The 24604-nt window shown below is 55.7% G+C and overlaps 1 protein-coding gene across 1 annotated transcript in view; it reads left to right on the top strand.

Annotated features, from left to right (window-relative positions):
- Window positions 1–550: 550 nt before the first annotated feature.
- The window catches only part of Sult2b1 (sulfotransferase family 2B member 1), a 30372-nt gene continuing 6318 nt past the window's right edge, over window positions 551–24604 (top strand). Inside the window, exons 1-3 of the mRNA XM_046466337.2 lie at window positions 551–1314; window positions 17249–17391; window positions 23731–23939. Coding sequence (XP_046322293.1) covers window positions 944–1314; window positions 17249–17391; window positions 23731–23939 — 723 coding nt within the window. The 5' untranslated portion in view covers window positions 551–943. The remainder of the gene's footprint in view (window positions 1315–17248; window positions 17392–23730; window positions 23940–24604) is intronic.

Raw genomic sequence — 24604 nt, 5'->3', positions numbered from 1 at the left:
GAAGTCAGTGAGACCGCGTCTCAAGCTGAAAATGAAAAGGACTGGAGTGTGGCTCCGTGATGGAGCACCCCCGGGTTCAATGTCTAATTCCAGGAGGAAAAAAACTGAGGAGGATTCCTGGAAGGTTCCAGCAGCACGTTCTGGGAAGTCCGCGCCTCGGGTGGGAGAGGGCCACGGGACTGCGATGTCCTCTCTGACCTGCTCAGGAGTGTTCTTAACCAGCCAGGCCTATGCCTCTGGCTGAATAGAGTATCACCTCTGGTGGGGACAGGCCTCACGGCCAGACTCCAAGACTTGATGGGCCTGAGGTCAAACGCAGGGGAGGCCAGGGGGCAGGAGACAGAGCCATGGGCCCTGGGTTGGCTGTGCCCCTGGGTGCCAGAGACTCCTGCCACCACCCAAGAAATATTCCACTTGGAAAACCAAGGCCCAGAGGCCAGAGGACTGGGCTGCGGGCTCCACGGCTGGGAAGTGCTGCAGCTGGAGTTCAACCCGGGCCTGGGCGTCCAAAGTCCCTCGCCAGCCGTGGCTGCTGGCCCTTGTGACATCTCTGGGTCGCTCCCTGTCTCTGACCTTCTGGGTGACTCTGCCTGTTTGGGGTCTTTCTGTGTCTCTATTTCTGCCTCTTTGTGTGTCTCTGTCGCCCGATGGCTCTGTCTCTCACCCCTCAGGGTCTCTCTGTCTCTGGTTCTCTCTGAAGGTCTCTCTTCCCCTGGTCTCTGGAAGTTTCTGCCGCCCACCTCCAACGCCCTGGGCCTGGAGCAGTCCCCACAGCAGCCAGTGCTGCTGACCTGGTCCCTGGTCCCTTGCGGTGTCTCCAGGCAGGGGACCAGGGGACCCGGGTGCTTGGCTGAGGGCTCCTGGAGGAGGCAGCCGGCTCCCGGCACCGACGGGACCCTCCCGTGTTCCGGATGGCCCAACCGAGTTTCCCAGTGGGTGTCGCATGCCCAGAGCCGCCAGCCCGGAAGGCCGGGGTGTGGCCTCGGTGCTGACCCCCGTCTCCATCCCGCCGCTCTCTGGGCGCGGGCCAAGGACGTGCCTGTGGCCGCTCCTCCCCGCCCTCGGGAAGGGAGGCTCCTGGCCTCTCCCGCCGTCGGGGGCGTGGGTAGCAGCTGGGAGAACCGGCTGCGCCCCTCCCCGTGGGCCGGGCGAGGTAGGCACCTGGCGGGCTCCGGCGGGCAGCGGCAGACGCTGCCACCGCGCACACCTGCGCCGCCACGGCTCGCGCGTCCTCCCCTCCCCGCCCTCGGCCACCGCCATGGACCAGGACGGGATCCTGAGCCTGTGGTCCCGCGCCGACGACTCGGACTCCAGGTGAGACCCCCGGCAGGGGCCGGCCTGCCCGCGGGCAAGCTCAGGCGCAGCCGGACTCGCTCGGCTGGTCCCTGTCCCCAGGCTGCAGCCCCTCCCGAGGGCAGCGAGGGGCCCGGGCCTTGCTGAGTCACCGGCTGGCGGCCCGCGCCAGGCTGCTCCGGGCGCCTCAGTGGTTCTGTCTGTCAAAGGGGTCCTCGGGGCTTCGTGCCCCTGAGGGAGGGCTTCGCCACAGCAGGTGCTGGGGCGCTGGGGGCCCCAGGCGTCCCAGGACACCCCAAGAAAGGCTCCAGGTGACGGGGATGGTTTTCTCCCTGGGGACTCGGAAGGTGCCGCCTGTTCTGCTGGAGGGGAGACCCCCCGGCACGTGGCGGGGCTCCTGGCCGGTGGCTTCAGAGTCTGGAGGGTGGGAGGCTGAGTCCCTGACGGTGCCCTGGTGGAGGAGGACAGGGCAGAGCCCTCGTGGCTCTCCAGGAGCTGGGGACTCCTCGGTTCCTGGGGAAGAGTCAGACCCTCTGATAGTGCTGGCTTCTCAGATGAGGAGGTGACAGGGGAAGTGGGATGACCAAGTCACACGGCCAGAAGCCAATCTGAACTCAGCCTGTTGGACCCAGAGGTTTCTCCCTCTCCCAGCCCCTTCTCCACACCTGGCCTATTTGCTCCACTTTTCAGATGAGCAAAGGGAAGCTCAGACTGGTTAGGCAGCCTGTCTAAGGTCACACAGCCAGTGGCTGAGATGACCTCCAACCCCTGAGATCTTCCGCTCTTGCCAGGCAAAACTTTCCTGGCCTCTTGGGCCACTCCAGCCACCGTGGGCCGTGAAGAAGGGGACAGCCCAGCCCTGTCCCCACCCTAGCTACCTCACTCCAGCTTTCCCTTCTCCTGTTTCTACCAGGAACCAGGGTGTGGGGAGGCTCCCTGGAGCTCAGGACTCCAGACACCATTCACTTGAACCTTGGTTGCTGTGTGACCTAGGCAAACTTCCTAGTGTCTCTGGGCCTTCTTCTCCTTGAGGAAGATTCCAGCACCCTCAGCATTCTTTTGCCCAGGTCTTCCCTGGGAGGTAAACCAGCTTGCCTCCAGGGTCCCTAGCTCTGGGAAGGACCGCCCCCGACCCAAGCACCTGGGAGCCTCATCTCTGCTACCGCCCAGCCAGTCAGCCACAAAGTCCTCGGATTGGCCTTCTTGATTCAGTCCTTTGGCCTCTCTGAACCTCAGTTTCTTCATCTGAGTCACGGGGATAAATGCATCTGCTCCCAAACTGAGTGTCCAGGGTCCCCTGTGTGGTGCCCTTCCCCCACTTCCATGAGCTTCTGGGACCCCCTGGAACTGGAAGGACGCCCCTCATGAGCCTCGAATCACCCTTCTGGGGCCATTTCCTAATGGACACAGTGTCCCAACGGAACTGAGCAGCTCTCCAAGAACAGCTGCTCCTCCTGATGGTCCCTCCGTTCCTGGGGCAGGACCCCAGCACTGCCACTGCCCCCCTCTTCCCCGTGCTCCCCACCATTGCCAGTCAGTGCCCGAGTCCCACCCCTGTCCCAGGCTCTCCCTCTCATCAGCCCTTGTCATCTCCTCCTGAGCCTCACCCCAGCCTCCCCGCCTCCACTGGCCCCAGAGCTGCCTCTCCCATCCTCCCAGCCCCTGGCAGGTCCTGGTGTGCCGGCCTCACCCCCACCCAGCCCGTCTCTGCTGTCACCCCTCGGCCCTGGGACCCTGCCTCCCGGGCCACACCTCCTTCACATCCCAGGGCCTCCCGCTGACTCCCAGAGAGGATCTTCTCTAGACCCGTATGTCCCCCGCGTCCCTGCTCTAGGTCCTTCCACGGCTCCCCAGACTCTAACACACGGATTTCCTTTGTCCAAGAGGAATCTCCTCCCAAGCACGGCGCACACTAGAGTCCAGGGCAGATCTGCTCCCATTCGACACCAGGGAGTGGACAGGGCAGAGGCCCCTCGCCCCTCGGCCCCCTCGGTCCCTCGGCCTTAGTGGAGACGGTGGCAGCAGCCATCAGAGAGCCCAGGGTGCCCGTGGCAACCCCCTGGCGTCGATGCCCTCTCTGGCCCTGTGCCCCTCGAGCCGGCCGTGGTCACCCACTCTGGGCCTCTGTGCGGACAGCCTCCCTGGTCCTTGGTGACCTCTGCCCCTCTCTTCCATTCGCCAAGCTGCTTCTCTGGTCTAAAGATGCGGCCCTGGTGGTTCGGAATTGGCCGGGAAGGGGAGAGGACAGTTCCTGGTCACGCTGCTGCGTCCCTGAACGCTGGCCTGTCGGTGGACAGGGGCGGAATGTGGGGAATCCACGAGGCCGCTGTCCAGGAACGAATGAATGGAGGGGAGGGGAGGCCGAGCCACGTGGGATGAGTCAGGGTGACAGGAGGGGGGGCAGGGCGTGCCGCAGAGAGAGGCCGAGGGCAGAGGCCACGGAGAGAGAGAGGCAGCCTTGAGCCCAGTCACAGCCCTGGAGAAGAGGCCCCCGAGGACCAGGGTCCAGCAGAGACACAGGCGACTCTTAATTGAAGTGAAGGAAAAAAAAAAAAAAACCTCTGTCTACACACAGATTCCATTTTTAAGCAAGAAAAGCCAGACTCTACATTGTTTTCAGATTACAAAACCCCCCAAGATTGAATCTGGGCTTGCAGTGTTTGGGGTCACAGGTTTGTTATGCTCAAGACTCGCTGTGTTCGGTGCACCTTGTGCAAATTCGAAGGACTGTCGAGGGCCATAAGTGCAAAATTTAAGTTTTAAGAAGAAAAAGATGCAGGCGGTAGGCAGGAGGGAGGGCTGAACCCCGAGTTCACGGATCCCTCCAGCACCTTGACCTGCTTACTGTGCACCCGTATTGTCTCCTTTAATCCTCCCAATGACTTGCCTGGCTGAGATTCACCCGGGTGAATGATTAAGTATGGTTATCCCATTAAAGAGTTGAGCCCAGAGAGGTTTGGGTCTTGCAAGGTCACACAGCAGGGCGTGGCCAAGATTTGAACCAGGGAAACCTGACTTTCTCACACCCCGGGAAGGGGATTTGGGTATGAGAAAGATCCAAGAAATAGCCCCCGCCCCTGCCCTGACAGGAGGTTCGGCGAGGACTGCACGTGTTGCGACGTTTTCTCGTACACATCTCCCTTCTGGACAGGGTCAGGGCCGGAGAAACCCAGCTGGCTTGGCTGGGAGAACGCCTCCATCTCCACTCCTCACCCTCTGGTCTCAGAGTCCCCTGTGTGGGCACTTTTGGTCTCTGCTCTCTATGGCCGGGGTGGCCAGCTCTGGTTTTACAGCCCCAGCGCCTCATGCCCAGGGAGGGCCAGGGCCACTCAGGGGACTCGACAGCTGCAGCCCAGCCCTGCCAGGACAGAGACCTTGAACAACAGTGGCCTTGGCTCTTGGGCGGGATTCGGGCAGGCAGGTCAGGCAGGCCGTGGGGTGAGGGAGAGCCAGTCGCTCGCGGTCTCCTGGGTCCCATCTGCTCTCTGTGGAGGGAGCAGCTGTGCCTCGTGGTCCCGTGGAGACACCGACAGGTGCCCAGGTCAGAAGGGAGGACTGTCGGGACCTGATGTAAAGAAGGGAGAAGCTCAGTTTGTCCTCCTGGGACGCCCTGGGGGACGGACAGTGGGACCCCCTGGCCGTCGAGGGCATTAACGTGGGGTGAGAAGGGGGACCCTGGTTTTGCAGACAGCTCTCACACAGGTCAGGAAAAGTGGGGACCCTGCCAGGCCCGGCCACAAGACCCTCGAGAAGTGCCCTCTGAGCTCCTGTCCCGTCCCTGTGGCTCACTGGCAGGGTCACTGATGGAGCAGTGACATCAGGGAGGGCAGTCACCCTCCCGGGCCCCTGTGCGGCTGTCCACTGATGTCCACTGAGCAGCGATGTGCCTGCGGGCGGGGCGGGTTTGCTCGCCGGCTCAGTTTGGTTTCTCCTTTCTCCTTCTCCAAGTCCCCACGGCTCCTCCTGAGCCAGGAACTCAGGTGCTGAGGAGGCTGGGGACAGGGTGAAGACTGAGAGCAATTACAGCCTTCCCGAGGGCTTCTCCTGAGCCAGGCCCTGCTCCCAGGGCAGAGGGGAACGAGCTCATGCCATCCATCCCAGCCGTGGCCCCTGAGGTGGCCCTGCGCTGTGTTCCCATCTACAGGTGGGAATCGTGCACCTGGGATGATCCCGAGGCCCCTTCGTCACCCCTGCTAGAGGAAGGGACCAGCCGGGGATGCAGACTGCAGGGAGAGGTGCCCCTGTTTTTCCACCGGAGACTTGTCACTCCCCATGGGGCCGATGAGACTGTGCATCCTCCCTACACACCGCGAGCAAGGCCCGAGGGGAAACCCTTCCTGGTCACCACATTAAGAAGAGAGTCAAAGAAAGGGGTGAAGTCGCCTGGCATGGCGGCACACACCTGTGATCCCAGCGAGTCGGGAGGCTGAGGCAGGAGGATGGCAAGTTCAAGGCCAGCCTCAGCCACTTAACAACTCAGTGAGACCCTGTCTCTAAACAAAATGCAAAAAAAGGGCTGCGGGGGGAGATGGGGCTCAGTGGTTAAGCACCCCTGGGTTCAATCCCTGGTACCAAAACCAGAAAAAGGGTAAAATGAATTTTAATCATGTCTTAACCCAGTAGATCCAAAGTGGACCGATTTCAACGTGTGATTGATTTTTAAAAAGTATTAGCAAGGTATTTCGATTTGGGGTTCCCACTGAGCCTTTGAACTGTGTCTTCAAATCCTCTCCCTGCTGTGCTGCGAGACCTCGGCCCCTCATGGCTGGAAAAACAGCCGGGCCCAAGGTCTCCCAGCGTCTGAACCCAGTGTCACCGAGAAACAGTAGCAATGAAATCAAGTTAGCAGCTCACCAAGTCACAGGCGGCTGTCCCTGCAGCCCTGTCCTCCCTGAGGCTCAGATGCAGGCTGTGTGCGCCCTAAGGGCAGGAGAGGCACACAGTAGGCACCTAATAGACGGAAGGTGGCAGGGAGAGAGACCGAGCGAGCGTGCACTGAGAAGGAAGGACCAAGGATGGGGAGGCAGAGCCCCAGGCTAGGCCGCGGCTGGTGTGGTGGAGCATGGCGCTCCAGGACGGGCAGAGCCCTCCGCCAGAACGGAACGGCCTGGGCTGAGGCCGTTGGGCGGGGCAGGCGGCCTGACAGGCGGCCTGACAGCCCGCACAGACACGGCCAGGCTTCAAGGGACAGAGCCTGGGAATTGGAAGCAAAGTGTGGCTTCCGTAGGCTGCATGTGGGTGAGACGCCCTGCCTCAGAGCCTCCATGTTCCTGGCCTTCTCTCTCCTCCCTCCCTCTCTCTGTGTTTGTTTTGTTTTGAACCCAGGGGTGCTCTACCCCTGAGCTACACCCCAGCCCTGTGTGTGTGAGTGTGTGAGTGTGTGTGTGTGTATGTGTGTGTTTAATTTTGAGATAGAGTCTTTCTAAGTTGCTGAGGCTGGCCTCAATCTTGCCATCCTCCTGCCTCTGCCTCCAAGTAGTTGGGATTACAGGCTGGGCCATCCACCCAGCTAGTGTCCCCCTTCTCTTAAATGGGCCTGTAAGTGAGTCCTTAGCTGGATTCCTGAGAACCGCATCCCACCCGGGGCATCACTCTGGGCAGCCTACCCCCTCCCGGAGGTAAAACTGCTTTCTTAAACCCAAGTCTGGGTCCTCGAGCTCGGAGCCCAGCAGCCACAGCCCAGAGAACCCTGAGGACTTGAAGACGCAGGTTGATTTCTTTAGCTAGATATTTTTTTCTATTATAATTATAAAAGTAATACATCAGGGCGATCTATCTCAACTGTGCTTTTAAAAATCATCTTAAAATTCTTATAGATTCCTCAAAGGGAAAGAATTTGCTGACAGAAAAAAAGAATAAGGGATCTTACTTTCTGTGCCCGGAGGGGTGACCCACGCCTGTAATGCCAGCAACTCAGGAGGTTGAGGCAGGAGGATCACAAGTTCGAGGCCAGCCTCAACAACTCAGCAAGACCCTGTCTGAAATATATAAAAAAGGGATCGGGAGGCTTAGCTCAGTAGTAGGTCACCCCTGGGTTTGATCAATCTCCAGTATGGGCAGGGACTTATTTTATGGCTGCCATAATCTGAACTGTTTGATACCACCAGAAATTCTACTCCTAATTATTTGCCCAGAAGAAATGAGAAGGTAGATTCACAAAGACAAGGATGGTTGACGCAGCTTTAGGAGTAAACAGCCCAGCCATGCACGGGGACACGGAGGGCACCCTGGCATCAGTTCACATAGTGGAATTTTACTCAGTCACCCCTCCAAATCCACGGGTACCACAATCACAGATTTAGGCCACGAGACCTTAGAAATGTTTTTTAAGCCAAGTGCAAGGGCACATGCTTGTAATCCCAGTGGCTCAGGAGGCTGAGGCAGGAGGATCAGGAGTTCAAAGTCGGCTTCAGCAACTTAGGGAGGCCCTCAGCAACTCAGTGAGACCCTGTCTCTAAATAAAACACAACAAAGGGCTGGGGATGTGGCTCAGTGGTTAAGCACCCCTGGGTGCACTAGTACCAAAAAAAAAAAAGCATGGATTTTTTTTTCTTGTCATTAAATAATACAATATAACAGCTATTTGCATTGTATTATGGTGTATTAAGTATCATGAGTCATCTAGAGATGGCTTAAAGTAAGGGGAGGCCACGACATGCCAACCCGATAATGTATTCTATAACAGACACCCAGAGATTTGGACGCCAATGGGGGTCCTGAAACTGACCCCCACGATGTCAAAGGTGACTGTATTCACAAACGTGGAAAATGTCAACATTATGCCAAGCAGAAAAACCCACATGCCAAAGGGTGCATTCATGTGATGACAGTCTAGAGGGTCCAGGCCAGGCAAACCCGGCCTCGGACAGAAAATCTCAGAACAGCAGACTCTGGGGGGGGGCAGAGCAAGCCTGGGGGGGGGGGCTGGCTGAGCACCCTGGTAGGGGCTGGATCACGGGAAGGCGCGGCCTTTCTAAAGTCCACTGCCATGCGAGCCGTTCTCCAAAGGCAATTGATTTTTAAAGAAGAGAAGTGGGGCGTCTGGCAGTTCTTGTTTAAGAGAATGAGTTGTAGCCCGATGTGGTAGCGCCCACCTGTGGTCCTGAAGCAGGAGGATCCTCACTGGAGGCCAGGAGCTCAAGGCCAGCCTGGGCCTTAAAAGAGAGAGAGAGAGGGAGGGAGGGAGAGAGAGAGAGAGGAGAGTTAAAATAGGGAAAAGAATGAGACGGCTACAGATGAATCTGCAACATTGTCATCAGAGATTCATTGAAAAATCAGCAAGTTGCAGAGTAGGTTTCATATTAACGTGGTTAGGGGGAGGGGAAGGAGGAAGAAATCAGAGCCAGAAAGTGTGAATGTGTGCGATCATGCATAGGTTACAATCCCAATCTGGGTCCTGCCTGGCTAGCGGGTGATGACCACGGAGGCTATTTGTGTGTGTGCGCGCGCATGCGCGTGTGCTGCAGCTGGAACCTGGCCCCATCCACGCTAACTCTGTGCTCTACCACTGAGCTGCACCCCCAGCCCTCAAGGAAGCTGAGTATCCCCCATGGTCACAAGTATGTGTAACATTCATAACCCTAGATGGCCAACAGATACGGGCAAGAATGCGTTTCCTAATTACATTTCCTAAACACAAGGACGAATGCACAGGTATCCATGCTAAGACGGCAGAAGCCACAGGTTCCTCTGCATCCCAGCCCCACACGGGCTCTCCTGGTCTTGTGGGTCAGGAGTCCACGCTCCGTCAACTTCAAGTCACCTCTGGTCCCACCAGGCAAGGATTGGGAGGGTGACCGCCTGCAGACTCCAGCCATTGTGTGCAGGATTAATCAGTAAGGCAGGGAGAGGAAATCGAGGTTCTAGGGGAAACCTAGATCTATCCCTGCAGCACTTTTAAAGCTTCAGGTCAGAAAAGATCTCTGTGTGTATATCTTGCCAAATAAATGCCACCTCATAACCTTTTCTTTATTTTACTCTGTGGTGCTGGGGATGGAACCCAGGGCCTTGTGCATGCTAGGCAAGCACTCCCCCACTGAACCACATCCCCAGCCCTTTTTATTTTTAATTTTGAGACAGGGTCTCGCTAAGTTGCTGAGGCTGCCCTCCAACTTGAGATCCTCCTGCCTCAGCCTCCTAAGCAGCTGGGTTTACATTCAGCTGTTTATGAATTTCTTTTACAGAAATTATTACATACAATAAACTGCACAGATCTAAAGTCCACCAATTTTGATAATTATGTCGAGATGCGGCATCTCCTTGTGAATGGCTGGATGTCAATGTTTTCAGGGACCTTGGCTTCTCTACCCATTGCATTATTGCTTTTGGTTCCTATTGAAACAATGTTGCAATCATCATCTTGGTATCTGTTTCTCTGGGCACTTCCTTAAGGACACCTATGTATCCCATGTGTTACTGGGAGGTCATCTTTTGCTGGTTATTCTGCAGCAAGACCTGCCCTTCACAGGCTGGTCCTTCTAGGTGGAGCACAGTAGATGGGGAATCTCTGCTCCCTCCCAGCGCCTACTAGTGAACTTAGATTTAAACAAGGTCATAGATGCCGGGCGCTGAGGTGCACACCTGTCAACCCAGCGGCTTGAGAGGCTGAGGCAGGAGGATTGCAAGTTCCAGGCCAGCCTGGGCAACTTGCCTCAAATTAAAGTTTGAAAAGAGCTGGGGATGTAGATCAGCGACAGAAGGCTTGCCTGGTATGTGTGAGACTCTGGGTTCAATCTGCCCTCTCCAAAAAACTAACACAAAGAAAATAGTCACTAAGTATTAAAACCATTGTCAGCAGACGGGATGCTGAGATGGGAAAGCACCGGCTGGGGTTGGGGATCCCTGCTTTATCCCAGGTGGTCCCAGAGGACCCCACCCTGAAGAGGGATGCTTTATTTCCATGCTGCTTAGTGACCCCAAGAGGTTATGCCCGGCTCGCTCAGATGAGAGGGTTTTTTTCCCAAAGCATGAGTCATCCTGTTGAGGTGGAGCTGGGGACACTGGCCAGCCCATGGGGAGGTGGAAGGGCACCCCTGGCCAGGAGAACAGCAGGACAGCGGCAGGGCGTCAGGAGGCTGCACGGTCTATTCTGGCAGCTGGTGTCTGGATGCCGCTTGGGCTGGGAGCCCTGGCAGCCTCCCCAGGGACAGGCGAGCTGGCCACTGGCGTGAATCAGCAGGACAGCCCAAGAGGCCCGGGGCCGTCCTCAGGATCTTGGTCCCAGCCCCAGCCTCACACAGGCCCCCACATCCCAGAGGTGCCCCCGGTATCCCCTTCAGGTCTTCACCCAAACCTGGCCTCTTCAGAGGGGCCTCCCTGACTCCACCTATCTGAAATTGCAAGCTCTGGGGACTCTGAATGCTCCACAGCCCCCAGGGCTGTCACCTTCCAGGGACCACTCTAAATCATTACGTGTGACCTCCGGCAGGGGCTTTCATCTATTGTTCTGGCCGTTGCCTAGTGCCACTGCGTCTGGCACACTGCGACGACGGCCTGGGAAATATTTGTGAGATGAGCAAATGGACTTGCCTCCATTGCAGACAGAAAGGCCGGAAGCTGTCTTGGGGCACTAGACTGGGAGGTCCCTTGGAACAGAGGCCCCTGTGTCACTCCCCACCCCCGTGACACCTCCTTCTATGGCTCCTTCTCCAAATGAAACCAGAGAGGGCGTGAGATTGCCACATGGCCGGTGGGGCTGTCATGCAGGTGGGGGTGGCTCGTCAGTACAGCCCTGGGTGGCCAGGAGGGACGCTGGCCTGCCAGACGTTTCATTGTAATAATGAGTGTTAAGTATTTATGCGAACGAGGCTCTGAGACATATAATTATACAGGCCAGGCGTGGTGGCACATGCCTGTCCTCCCAGCGACTCTGGAGGTTAAGGCAGGAGGATCAAAAGTTTGAGACCAGCCTTGGCAACTTCGCAAGGTCCTGTCTCAAAATAAAAAGATTAAGACTGGGGCTGTAGCTCAGTGATAGAGTATCCCTGGGCTCAATCCCCAGTCTCACAAATGGTAATTAAAAAATAATGATGATCACACAATAAAGTCAACCTTTGGGCTGGGGACAGTGGCTCAGGAGGCTGAGGAGGAGGAGGATCTCAAGTTCAGAGCCAGCCTCAGCAATTTAGCAAAGCCCTAAGCAACTCAGTGAGACGCTGTCTCTAAATAAAACATTTTTAAAAAGGGCTGGGCATGTGGCTCAGTGGTCAAGCCTTCTGGGTTCAATCCCTAGTATAAAAAAATCACAATGATTAATTTGAAAAAATGGACCTTTGGGGGGAAGTGTATCGTTTTTATCGTTTTGATTCAAGTATGCACTTGACCAGAGCCAGGGACCAGAACTGATGGTCGCCCCAGGCAATGCCTCACCCCAGCAACGCCCCCCCCAGCTGCCCTTTGGGGAGAGACCCTTCCCATGGGGGCCCCCAACAGAGGAGCTCGTTCCCCTGTGCGGTTGTGCCTCTGAGATCCCTGGTTTATTTGTTTCCTGATGCTGTTGTAAGAATTTCCCAAAAACCGAATGGCTGACCACGTCCCAGGGCGTTCTCACAGGTCTGGAGGTCAAGTCCAGGAGGGTTTCCCAGGGCCGGAATCCCGCCACCAGGGCTGTCCCTGCGTGGCTCCAGGGAGGATCCCGGCTTCCAGAGGCCAGCTGTCCCTGGCCTCGGCTGGAGGCCGCTCCCTCCCTCGGCAGGGCCAGCCGCCACCTCTGGCCTCGGACTCCGGGCTTCCCATCTGCTCTCTCCTTGTGAGGACCGTTAGCACCCCACCCCATAACCCAGGGTCGCCTCCCCATCTCAAGATCCCTGACTCGATTCCTCAGCCAAGTCCCTGTTACCAGGCAATGGAACACACCCGGGGGTCTGGGGACGAGGGCGCGGGGCCCTGTGGGGACCACAGTCAAGGCGAGGAAGGGGCCCCTCTGGCCTCTGGGCCTCGGGTCCTTCCCCAGGGGGCGCCTGCAGTCTCCCCTCCGCCGCTGGGGGGCGCTGCGGGAACGGCGGTGCCTCTGGGTGTCCATGGACCCACTCAGGGCTCCCCCGAGTCCAGGTGGCCAGGAGCGTGCGAGCGTGTGACAGTGGGAACAGGTTTCCTGTTGTCTTGGATCAACCCCCAGGAGGCAGAAACTGCTTAAAAGCCTTGCTCCTATTGGGATATTTGACTGCGTCTATAAATATGTGTAAAATAAAGTGTGGAACAGAGGGAACCGCGCAGGTGACGCCAGGCCGGGACTGCTGGCCATGGGGACTGAGGATAGACGAGCTGCTGCCACCTAACCAGCCCCTGCCCCTGCCCGGAGGAGCGCCCAGGAGGAGCCCGGGAAGAGGCCCAGGCAGACACCCCTGGCACTAAGCTGTTTAGGGTGTGCATTTGGGGACACACGCTGGGGCTCCAATCCCGGTCTGCTCTCTGCTGCTGTGTGATGTTAGCCAGGAACAGAGAGGCTGAGAGAATAGAGGCGTTTAGGTCTCGCAGGCGGTGGGCGCAGGCGCAGGCAGCATCTCTTATTCCTTCAACAGCCTCCTCTGGGCCGGGCTCTGCGGGCAGAGAAGGCCGACCCGAGGAAAACGAGTGCTTAACAAGCCCTGGGCTGGTGCGGTCGCGGGCAGGGAAGTGGGCAGGGGCCTGCCTAGGCACCGGGTCGCTGTCTCTGTTCAGAAAATAAAATGCTCCAAGGTCCAAAGCTCCTTGAGCATCTGTACAAAGCCACAGTGGAAAATTCCACCACCACCACCCCCCCCCCCACCTCTCAGGACAAGTCCAAATCCATTGCATAAAATGACCTCCCGGCTATGCATACAAAGGTGCACGTGACCCAGGGGAATTTCGAATTTTGTGTGTAGGCTTGGATCCCATCCCAACAGCTCTCGTTACAGTGCAGATGCAAATACTTCAAAATCCAAAGAAAAAGTCTGAATCTGGATCTCCTCAGAAAGCAACGCGTGGGTGCGCCTGCAGTCAGGGTGGTCAGGGAGCCTCGCGGACAGGGGCAACAGCAGAGCAAAGGCTTGAAACTAGCGGGGTGAATGGAAGGAAAAGGGGACAATGAGTGCAAAGGCCCTGTGGCCGGCCTGTGCCTGAAGTGTGGGATGAACGGCGAGGTGTGGCTGCAGCCGTGAGCTGGCGACAGGGCAGACAGCGGGGAGGCAGCGAAGCCTTTGCTTCTGTTTGTGTGACATGGAGACTCAGGAGGGTTTGCGGGGAGGACGCAGGTTCTAACCAGAACCTCTGGCTGCCTTGGGGGGAGAATTGACTGGGGGTCTGGGGCGGAAACGGAGAGACTGGGCCGGAGGTGGGCCCCGCACTCTGCACTCTGCGCTGGCATGAGGGGGGGTGCACATAAGGAAAGGGCTGGGAAAGGCGCCGCCCACGGCCAAGGGGCCCTGCGGGCTGGGTCTGGTTCTGGGTTTTGCTTTGGAGACGGGGGCCTCTCTGTGTCGCCAGGCTGGCCTCCTACTCCTGGGCTCAAGTGAGCCTCCTGCCTTGGCCTCCCCAGTAGCCAGGACCACTCCCTGGCTGTGCTCTGCTAACCCTTTTTGTTTTATTTTGAGCCAGGTTCTCACTTAGGTGCTGAGGCTGGCCTTGAACTGGCAGTCCTTCTGCCTCGGCCTCCCTAGCCATTGGGATCACAGTGCGCCACTGTGCCCAGCTCTGCTCGGGTCTTGCTGTGTGGCGTTGGCTGATTGCTAGCCCTCCCTGAACCTGCATCTCTGCTCCTCTGTGGCACAGAAACCCATGTATCGGCCCAGTTTCACCCCGTTGGTGCCAGGACAATTATTGACTCAGGTGCTGGTTGCCTGAGCTCAGCAGGTAGGCGCGGTGGAGAGGTGTGGACGCCAGTGGCCTGAGATTTGGGAGCTCTTCCCCGCCCACACACCCAGGGCTGAGAGCCACAGGGACAGACAGAGACGTGAGAGCCCTCAGGCCCCTTCGCCTGCCCTAGGGGAGCCCCTGCCTTCACTCATTCATTCAAACCTGGCGAAGGCCCTGGGTCCGGCCCTGTGGATCCCCCCTGGAGTCCAGGGGGCTGCGGCTCATATGGAAGTGGGGGGTAGGGCACTTTGTACCAATGCAGTGACTCATTCAGTTTTGGGGTCCTGAAGGCCTGGTGGCCCTTAGTTTTCCCCTCCTGCAGGTGGGCAGGAGAGGCCCCGGCCGAGCCTCGGTGAGACCAAAGGCTGAGACAGACCCCCAGAGCTTCGTTTCCTAGTGTTGATCAGGAGCTCAGAGCTTAAGAGACACCAGCCGCCTAGATCCTCAGCAGGGTCAAGACCTGACAGCAGAGGTCACCGCCATCCTCGGGGAAACTGAGACTCCAGTTGTCACCGAGAAGGCAGGAGAGCCGGGCCTCGGCGAGGCGCTTAGCTGCCCATCTGCCTGGGAACCATGGCTTGGCCCCACCCACGGGGCTGCATCGGCCTGGCCACTGGTGACATCACTGCTCCACTCCCCACGCTCAACCTGGGTGCTGACTGAAGACATCAGGGACCAACAATGACCGCTTCCTGAATGCAAGCCAGGAGTCAGGCCTTATTCTAACCATTTGTCCCCTCCTGCCATCCTTATTTTTTAAAATTTAGGAAACTTTGATGCCGTGCTTAGTCCATGCCAGGTCCAGTCTGAAGCCTTTCACAGGCTTGTAATGACCCTGTGAGGTGACCATTATTGTTATTCCCATCATATGAATCAAAAAGCAGGCACAGAGAGGTTAGGTGACTTGCTCAAAGCCACACAACTGGCGGGAGATGGAGTTCAGACCCACACAGTCTGCACTGGGGTGAATGCCACCAACCAATACGCTTTGCTCCTTCTCTTATCCCTGTTGTAGCTGTGGGGAAACTGAGGCACAGGGAGATTTTTTTTTTTGAGCATCTGGCCGCAGCTCAGTTAGAAAATGGCAAACCCGGAGGCTCAGCCTGCAGGATCCAGCTCCAGAACCACGTTGATGCCTGGGCCCCAACCCTGGGGGTGACCAGCGTACCCCCATCCCTCAGCCTTCCGCCAGCAAACCTCGCCCCCCCACTTCCCGAGCCCCTCAGACACTGCTGTTTGGAAACCCTGGCTGAGCTGGGCACCCCAGGGCCCCCGCGAGGCCTCCTGTGACCTCCGCCTGGTGCCAGGTCTCAGCAGGCCCTTCCCTCTGGTGGAGCCTCTGAGCCCCGGAGGCCTTGGGCAGGAAGGCGGGAGCCCCCAGGTGCCTTGGTTTCCTCATCCACCAACTGGACAGGTGCGGAGGGGCTAGCAGAAAGGGCCTCCAAAACCAGCGCTTTGACCTCACTGGAGCCTGAACCATTGTCAGCCCCTTTTTATTTTAGCAGAAGAAGTTTCTTCCCTGATATTTCATTCACTCGTTCACTCGCTGAATATTTTTCTAAAGGGAACCTCACAGGGGGGTCGTGTCACCAAGTCTCAGCCCCCAGCGCAGTGAATTTGCAACGTGGGTGGAGGGGCCCCCAGCCGCCTGTTCCCTGTCCCCCAGCAAGGAGCACGGCCCTCCCGCCTCTGCCGCCATAGCTGGCCTTTTCCCCACTCTGAATTTTTTGTAGTTGGACCCCTGCAGTGTGGAGTCCGGTGTGTTGTGTCCCTGGTGTGGCATTATGTTCCCGAGTCTCATCTGTGCCGCAGAACCAAACCCTCTTTACATCACAGATATTTGGGACTGTCCTCTTGACTGTTCTGAAATAAAATTCAAAGACAATGTGCTGTAGTCCCCCTTCTGTGCTGCCCCACCTTCTCTGGTTTTAGTTACCCTTGGTCAACTTTGGTCCAAACATAGTAAATGGAAGATTCCAGATGTTAACAGTTCATAAGTTTTAGGTTATACACCCTTCTCTGCACCATGATGAAATTTCTCGCTGTCCTGATCCATCCCGCCTGAGACATGAATCATCTTTTTGTCCAGTGTTTCCACTCTGTATTTGGTACCTGCCCGTTACTCATGGTTATCAGATCAGCTGCCGCTGTACAGCCATTCTTGTATGCAGAGTTTGGTACTATCTGAAGTTTCAGGCAGTGGGGGTCTTGGAAGTCCCCTACAGACTGCTGCCTACAGATAAGGGGGGAATACTGTAATCTATTTACTCGCGTGAATTTTTAAGGTTCAATATATCATCCTATGTGTGCTGTAAAGGGAGATGCATCGAAGGAAACACAGTGTGGTGGGAAGACTGGGCCAGTCCTGGGTTTGTGGGGCCTGAATCTTAATCCATGTCAAGAGCAACCCTGAAAAAATAAATAAGAATTGCTTCCTATGACTGCATCTTTAGGTAGGTGGAATGTTTATTGCAAATGAGAAAAGAAATCACAGTGAAGTATTTCCTTTTGGAAGCCAACAGATTCCCATAAATATCCCAGAAAAATCACAGACAGACTCCCGGCTATACCCACTTCACACCACGGGCTCGAGGTCCTTGCACGAGGAGTGTGGTGATCTAGCTTCTGTCCCTCGCCTTCCTGTCCCTCACCCCACAGTCAAGAAGCACCACACCAGCCAGTTCCCAGGGGCCTTGCTGTGCACAGAGGAGGGAGAGCCCTGCTCAGCTGCGCCTTCCCCAGCCCCGTCACCGCCCCTCTCCAGAGGCTCCGACACCTGGGGAGGTCCAGGCTGACAGGACTGTGGACTGACTAGTTGCCCTTAAAACTTCTCCCTTTGGCCACTTTGGCTGCTTGAACCTGTCGCATGGGGGGCTGGGAAAGCAGCACAGGTCACTTTATTCTCACGTTGTGCCTGTTGTGCTGGAGCAGGGGCGAGCTGGGCGCCTGCCTCCGGAAGCCTCCGCCCCACTCTGCAGGCTGTGTAGAGCACTCTGTGTCCCGCCCGCTGTGTGCCTTTGAGCAAGCCACACTCCCTCTCTGTGCCTGGCTTTCTTCACCCATACCGAGCGAGTGATACTCGTCAGGACACCATAGGGCTGCTGCTCTGCCTGGTGACCGCCGTCTCCCTCTCCTCCCACAGCCAGACCGTCTCGGGCGAATACTTCAGATACAAGGGCATCCTCTTCCCCGTGGGCCTCTACTCCCCGGAGAGCATCAGCCAGGCCGAGAACACCTCCAATGTGCACGACGACGACATCTTCATCATCACCTACCCCAAGTCAGGTACCTGTGGGGCTGGGGCTGGGCCAGGGGAGCAGGCGGGAAGGGACCCAGGATGCCGGGTCCCCCAGGGGGACAGGGAAAGAGCCACCCGGATGAATCTGGCCTCTGCACTTCCAGTCCCCTGCGGAAGCAGCCTTCCGAGACACCACAGGCAGGCTCCCTCCCCGGGGTAGGCTTCCCCCCTGCTAAAATCAGGCTCCCTCAGTACCTTGACCTTCATAGCATTGATTACTACCTGCTACTACATCTTTTTTGGGGGGGCAGGGGAGTACCAGGAACTGAATCCAGTAAGCCACATCCCCAGCCTCGTTTTATATTTTATTTCAGGGTCTCACTGAGTCTCTGAGGCTGGCCTTGAACTTTCGATCCTCCTACCTCAGCCTCCCGAGCCTCTGGGATTACAGGCATGTGCCGCCACCCCTGGCTCAATTAAAAAAAAAAAAAAAATATTGATTACTCTCTGGTTTCTCCACTTTGTCTGTCTGTCTGTCTTTTTGATACTGGGGATTGAGCCTCAGAGGTGCTTTACCAATGAGCCAAAAATCCCGGCCTTTTATATTGTTTTATTTTGAGATACGGCCTTGCTAAATTGCTGAGGCTAGCCTTGAACTTGAAATCCTCCTGTCCCAGCCTCCTGAGCCTCTGGGATCACAGGTGTGTGCCAGCAAGCACAGTTCAGTTTTTCTGGAGCAGTGCTCGAGTCTGAGTCTCTAAAATGACAGGGTTGACTACTATTTTCAGAATACTTTGAGAATTTTCATGATGTAACTTCACCCTTTTAAACATAAAGCCCCCTCTCCTTCCCCATGTCACTTCCTTTTTTTCTTATTGTGGTTCTAGGGCTGAAACCAGGGCCTTGCACAAAGCGCCCTGCTCAAACCCAGGACGTGCTCACCCCCGGGCTGCCACCTCGGCCCCAGCACGGGGTTCTGAGCGCGCGTGTGGAGCAGTTCTGAAATATAGTCCACTCTCCATGCGACTCGCCCACTGAGCGCACACCGCGCGGGCTTTGGCAGTCACAGAGCTGAGCCTCCACCCCACAGTCCATCTTAGAATATTTCTATCACTCCATCGAGAAATCCTGGGCCCCGGAGCCCGGGCCTCCCCAGGCACCCGCCCTTCCCCAGGCCCAGCACCCAGAGCCCACTCCCTGTCTCCAGGACTGGCCTGTTCCAGGCGTTCCCTGTGTGGGGACTCATGTAATGAGTAGCTTTGGTGTCTGGCTTCTGTCACTCACGTCGTGACATCCACAGGTGCTTCATCCCCCTCTCATGATAGTGACACTCCATGGCGTGCGCAGGCCACGTTGTGAGTGGATGCCCATCAGCTGAGGGGCGATCGGTCCTTTCCACTCTGGCTGCTGTGGATAATGCCCCCGTGGTCATCTGCGCACAGATCTTATGTGGACGTGTTTTCAGTTCTGTGGAGTTCTGGGATTGGACGGACACAACCTTCATATAACTATCAGCACAACGACAGAGGCTGGCCCAGTGGCCCACGCCTGCAATCCCAGCAGCTCGGGAGGCTGAGGCAGGAGGCAAGTTCAAGGCCAGCCTCAGCAATTTAGCTAGACCCTGTCTCAAAATAAAAAATTAAAAGGGTTGGGGATGTGGCTCAGTGATTGAGCACCCTGGGCCCCCCCCCAAAAAAAGAAAAAGATACAGAAGAATACACCCAACTGCCCACATCCCTTGTAGCCTTTGGTCATTAACTCCTCCCTCCACCCTACCCCCTGGCAACCAGTGATCACCTTGTACCCTATGGTCTTGCCCTTTCTTAAATGTCACCTAGATGGAGGCACGTGGCATGCAGCTTTTGAGACGAAGGACAGACTTATTCCACTCACCATGATGCACTTTGGGTTGTTAGAGTGGTGCTGAGGCCGCAGGTTACGGGCTGGTTTTGGGCTGTAGGGACGGGGCTCGGCCTGTCTGGGGTCGGTTCCTCCAGGGTGAATAGGAGACAGCTTCTAGGAAGCTTTGTGGACAGGTCTGTGCATGGAATATGTTTCCACTTATCTTGGGTAAATACTCAGATGAGCGATTGCTGGCTCTGTGGCCCCCGTGTGTTGAGCTTTATAAGAAGCCACCAGGCTGCCGGGTGCCACTTGGCAAGGCCCTAAGAACTCGGTGAGCCCCTGTCCCAAAATAAAACAGAGAAAAAGGCTGGGGATGTGGCTCAGTGGTTAGGCACCCCTGGGTTCAATCCCTGCTACCAAAATAACCCAAAAAAAAAACCCAGCGGACGGTTCTCCCCAGTGGCTTTGCCACTTTGCCTGCTCACCAGCCATGGCACCGGGTCCCCTGCTCTGCATCCTGCCAGCTCACCACCACCAGGTGGTTTCCAGCGGTTTGATAGGTGCCGACTGATGTTCGATTGTGGCTTTGATTCGCTTTTCCCCTGATGTCAGCACTGTCTGGCCGTCCTCTGTCCTCCGTGGTACAGGGTCTTTTCCAATCTTTCCTCCTCTTAGTGGGCTGTTTGTTTTCTCATCGTTGAGTTTCGAGACATTTCTTTTACAGTCCATGATCAGATACGCGTCTTGAAGCCTCCTCCTGGCTGCGGCTGTCTGAGCGCTCTCTTATCAGAGCATAAGAGCAGAGATTCTTCATCTGGATGATATCCAATTAGTCACTTTGTCCTTTTACATATCATGCTTTTGTCGTATCTAAGAAATCTTTGCTTAACCTATGACCACAAAGATGTCTTCTGTTTCTTCTTCTAGAAATTTTACAGGTTTAAATTGCACATTTAAATCTGTGATCCATTTTGAGCTGGATGTTATCCATGGTATTAGGTAGAGATCAAGGTTCTTTGTGTATGGATGTCCAGATATTTTGTGTTTATTTTTTTTTAATAGATTTAAAATGGATTAACTTCTCCTCAGTCCTGTCACGTGTAGATAACATCACATTCACTTTTTCTTTTGAGATAGTTCTGGGGATCGGACCCAGTGCCTCACACATGCTGGGCAAATGCTCTACAACCACAATACATCCCCAGCCCGTCCTCTTTAAAAAAAAAGAAGAAAGAAAGAAAAGAAAGAAATTTCTCAAAGTCGTGGAGGTTGGCCTCAGACTTGCAATCCTCCTGCCTCGGCCTCCCAAGTTGCTGGGATTGTATCATGCCTGACCCCAGCTGTTTTTTTTTGTTTTTTTTTCTTTAACAGTTCCGCAGTATTTCACGACACTGACATACAATCATTCTTGTTTAACCATTTGCTTACTGATTAACACTTAGTAATTTTTTATCTTTTCCTTTTATTTGTTTATTTGGTACTGGGGACTGAACCCAGAGGTACTCTACCACTGAGCCACACCCCAGCCTGAGCACATTTTAGTTTTGTTTTTTTTAAACTATTCATATTTCCTTTTCTAGGATGATCTCTGGTACCCGCCCCCCCCCCCCCATTGAACACTTGGTCTTTCATTGTTTCATAGGAGCTCTTTATATATTAGTGAACTTAATTCTTCACGGAGACTGAATTATAAATATGTTCCCCAGTTGTTTTTTTTTTACTTTCATCATAATTTTTCTATGCATATCTTTAAAATCATGTATCAAGTTGACTTCCTAATTTAGGATCTCTTTGGATTTATGGCTCATCATTATGATCATGATCACAGGGTTTTTGTTTCTTTGTGTTTTAAGACAAGGTCTCACTCTGTTATCCAGGCTGGCCTGGAACTCCTGGGCTCAAGGGATCCTCCTGCCTCAGCCTCCTGAGCAGCTAGCTGGGAGGGATGACAGGCTCCACCACCGTGCCTGGCTGATTGTGGTTTCAATGTGGTGGACCACAGTCATCAGGATCTCGGGTGGAGGCTTGGATCTTTTTTGGTGCTTTAAGGTCACAGCAACACTCCATGATGAAACACTTGTCCCTTGGTTATTCCTACCTTAGAAAATGTGGGAAAGTTCTAGAATATCTCTAAGCCCTTACTTTCCCCATCTCTAGTTTCTTTATTTTCCCCTATAATGACAACAGGACTTATGTGTATCAGTTAGGGTATATGTTAAGCTGCTGTAACAAAGAGACCCCAAGAAATAACCAGGATTTTCTCCCCGATAACAGTTCAGGTAGGTGGGCATTTGAGCAGGCAAGTAACTCCATTCCAAGAAGTCAGAAAGGCTTAGAATGCCCTTCTAGCTTGGTGGCTTCTAAAATGGTGTCGTCCTCTTTGGCAACACCACTTCCAGAGTCCTGTCGGCAAAGGGAAAAGGGAAGAAAAAAGGGGAAAGGGTATGGAGGACAAGCAGCTCCTCTTAAAGGCAGGGCCCAGAAAGTGCTGTCCCCTCTACTCACAGCTCATAGGCCAGAGCTTAGTCACGTGACCACACCCAGCTGCAAAGGATTCTGGGGGCTGTAGTTTCTGGGTGAATGCCAGAGTGCTCGATGAACCTTAAATATTCTGATACTATCACCAGGAGGGGAAAATGAACTGTGAAGACACTTGGCATCAACTAAACCATCTCACACGGGTGCATCAGTCAGCCGCAGACAGGAGACTGAAACCGCACAGTCATTTCGACAGGAGAGGCTTAATGCAAAGAAGGATTTAAGGGCCATTGGGGTGGCTTTTTAGAAATTCAGAAGTATTGGCAAGGATGTGGAAAAATTGGTTGGAGCCTGGTGCACTGTTAGTGGGAGGATAAAATGGTACAGCCACTATGGAAAACGCTCTGGTGCTTCCTAAAAAGAAAAATTAAACATAGAATTATCATATAGTCCATAAGGTCACTTTTTGATATATATTCCAAAAAAGAAAAAAAATCGGAGTAGATATTGGCATGACGATGTTCACGGCCACATCATTCAGAATGACCAGAAAGGGGAAACAGCCCAATGTCCATCAAAGAACGAGTCCGTCATTCAGCCTTTAAAGAAGAGGAAGATCCTGGTACATGCTATAACTCACATGAACCTTCAGACACTGTGCCAAGAAGCCAGACACACGGGTCCACTCATAGAGGCACTTGGGATGGTCACATTCCAGGGTGGGTGCCAGGGGGTGAGGGACCGTGGGAGGTGGGAGTGGGTTGAGAGTCCAGAGTTTCCATTCTGCACATGACAGCTGTGGCGGTGGCCTAACGGTTGCCCAGTGGTGTGATTTTACTTCACGCCACTGTACAGCTAACCTTAAAAAGGTTCGATGGTAAATTTGCATTATTCAGAGGTAGACTTAGCAGCCTGTAACAGGGGCTTCCACTACAAAAGGCTAGAGACTCAGAAGGACTCGGGAACAGCTAATGCAGCAAGCAGCCACTGCTTCCAGGGCTGGTCTAAGCCCCAGTGAATCTGGAAGAGGGACTCCCCCTCCCCCAGCTAAGATTCGACTTTCACCGGAGCTGACATTTCCTGGGGGAGGAGACAAGTGTCACTGGGCTGGTGGCTGGTGACCACAAGATAAGATCTGTGAATCCACAAGATCCTCGAGAGGAGCCGGTGAGGACCCGTGGGCGGCTGCTGCGTTCCTCCAGCGCCCTCTACTGGCAAAGCCGGGCCCAGCCAGCTGGGAGGGCAAGGGGTTCCCAGGGTCCAGCTCCAACATCACCCGCCAGCGCTTGGGGAGGCAGCAGACCACACGCGGATGATGGTCGCAGGGGTGGTGGTTGGAATCCCAGTCAGTGGAACCCTAATCATAGGCTGTTGTGGGCAGGAGTATAATTGTTCATCGCTCTGCCCTGGTCTCCTGCCCTCTGAGCCCATCTGCACCCCACTGATGGGGGGCTGCCTATACCTAGGGTCCTGGGGCTCAAAACAAGGCATCGGAATAAGCAGACCTTATACCCAGGCACCATGGACTCAATTCCAACTTAAAGGGGGGATTTGCTGCTCTGCCACCAAAGCCTAGGTATGTCAGTGGCTGAACCCCATAATTTATTTCTTGTTCTTGCAAACCCCAGAGCCGTCAGGTGGATGGGGGGAGGGAAATCCACGCTGCCATGGCCATCTGGCGCCTGCCATCCCTGGAGTCTCTGTGACCAGCCGGCAGAGAGTTGGTGTTTTGGGGCCAGGCCTGGAAATGGCTGCAGAGGTGGCTGCCACCTACTTGTCCCTGGCAAGACAGTCACATGGCCCCACACAGAGACCAGAAAATACAGCCCCAGCAGGAAAGTGGACCGGGACTGGGCAGCCAGAGGCCATCTGTGCCACATGGCACTGCCCAGCCCCACCACCTGGAACCAGTGGCTTTGATTCTTTTGAGGCCGGGTTTCCTGCTCTGAGGATGAGGCCGCTCAACCCGGCTCTTCCCACGGTGGCAGAGCACTCCGTCGACCTTGTTGCCATGACCCTGACGGTGTCCCACTCCTGACTGCGCTGCCCATCTCCCCCAACAGGCACCACTTGGATGATCGAGATCCTCAGCTTGATCCTGAAGAACGGGGACCCCTCCTGGATCCGCTCGGTGCCCATCTGGGAGCGCGCGCCCTGGTGTGAGACCATCATAAGCGCCTTCACCCTCCAGGACCAGACGAGCCCCCGCCTGCTGAGCTCCCACCTCCCCATCCAGCTCTTTCCCAAGGCCTTCTTCAGCACCAAGGCCAAGGTGGGGGGGGGGATGGGAGGGGGGCAGGAAGAGGGAGCATGATCAGCAGATCCATTCAGCACCTGTGTGTTGAGCACCTACTGTGTGTGGGGCTCTGACCTGGCACAGTAGTAAACAGACATCAGGAAGTCTGACAGAGGGGAGAGCCGGCACAAAGGCCCTGTGGTGAGGGGGGTGTGTCTGGAAACAAGTGGATGAGGGGAAGGGGTGGAGATGAGGTCAGCGGCCATGTGAGGGCCCTGAGGATTTAGGAGGGTGGTGATCAGGCCTGGGCTGGCTGGCGCCCCCTGGCTGCCAGGTGGGGGGACACCGTCAGGGCTAGGGCAGAAGCAGGGAGGCAGAGAGGAAGCAGCCCTGGTGGTTCTGGTGCCGGTGGGAGGTGACAACTGGACCAGGGTGGTGGCCTTGAGGTGAAGGAAAGGGACTGGGCTGGAGGTGTGTTTGAGGAGGGAAGGACAAGGCTGTGCTGACAGATGAGTCAAGGTGACAGCTGAGCCGTGATGATACTGCCCCCTGCTGGGCCAGGAGGGAGGTGGGCTCTGCTGGGCGACCCTGGTCCAGGCCTAACCTGGTCTAGGCCCGGACTGCAAGGGGCAAGGAGGTGCACAGATCTGACACATCTGTGTGGGACCCCTCGGTACCATCCTCCCTCAGCCTCCCTGAGC

This window comes from Marmota monax, unplaced genomic scaffold (genome assembly GCF_021218885.2).
Source record: "Marmota monax isolate L192 unplaced genomic scaffold, Marmota_monax_Labrador192_F-V1.1 WCK01_AAM20220418_F8-fsc00160, whole genome shotgun sequence".
In the NCBI taxonomy this organism is placed as follows: Eukaryota; Metazoa; Chordata; class Mammalia; order Rodentia; family Sciuridae; genus Marmota; species Marmota monax.
This window is presented reverse-complemented; position numbering and strand designations above follow the sequence as displayed.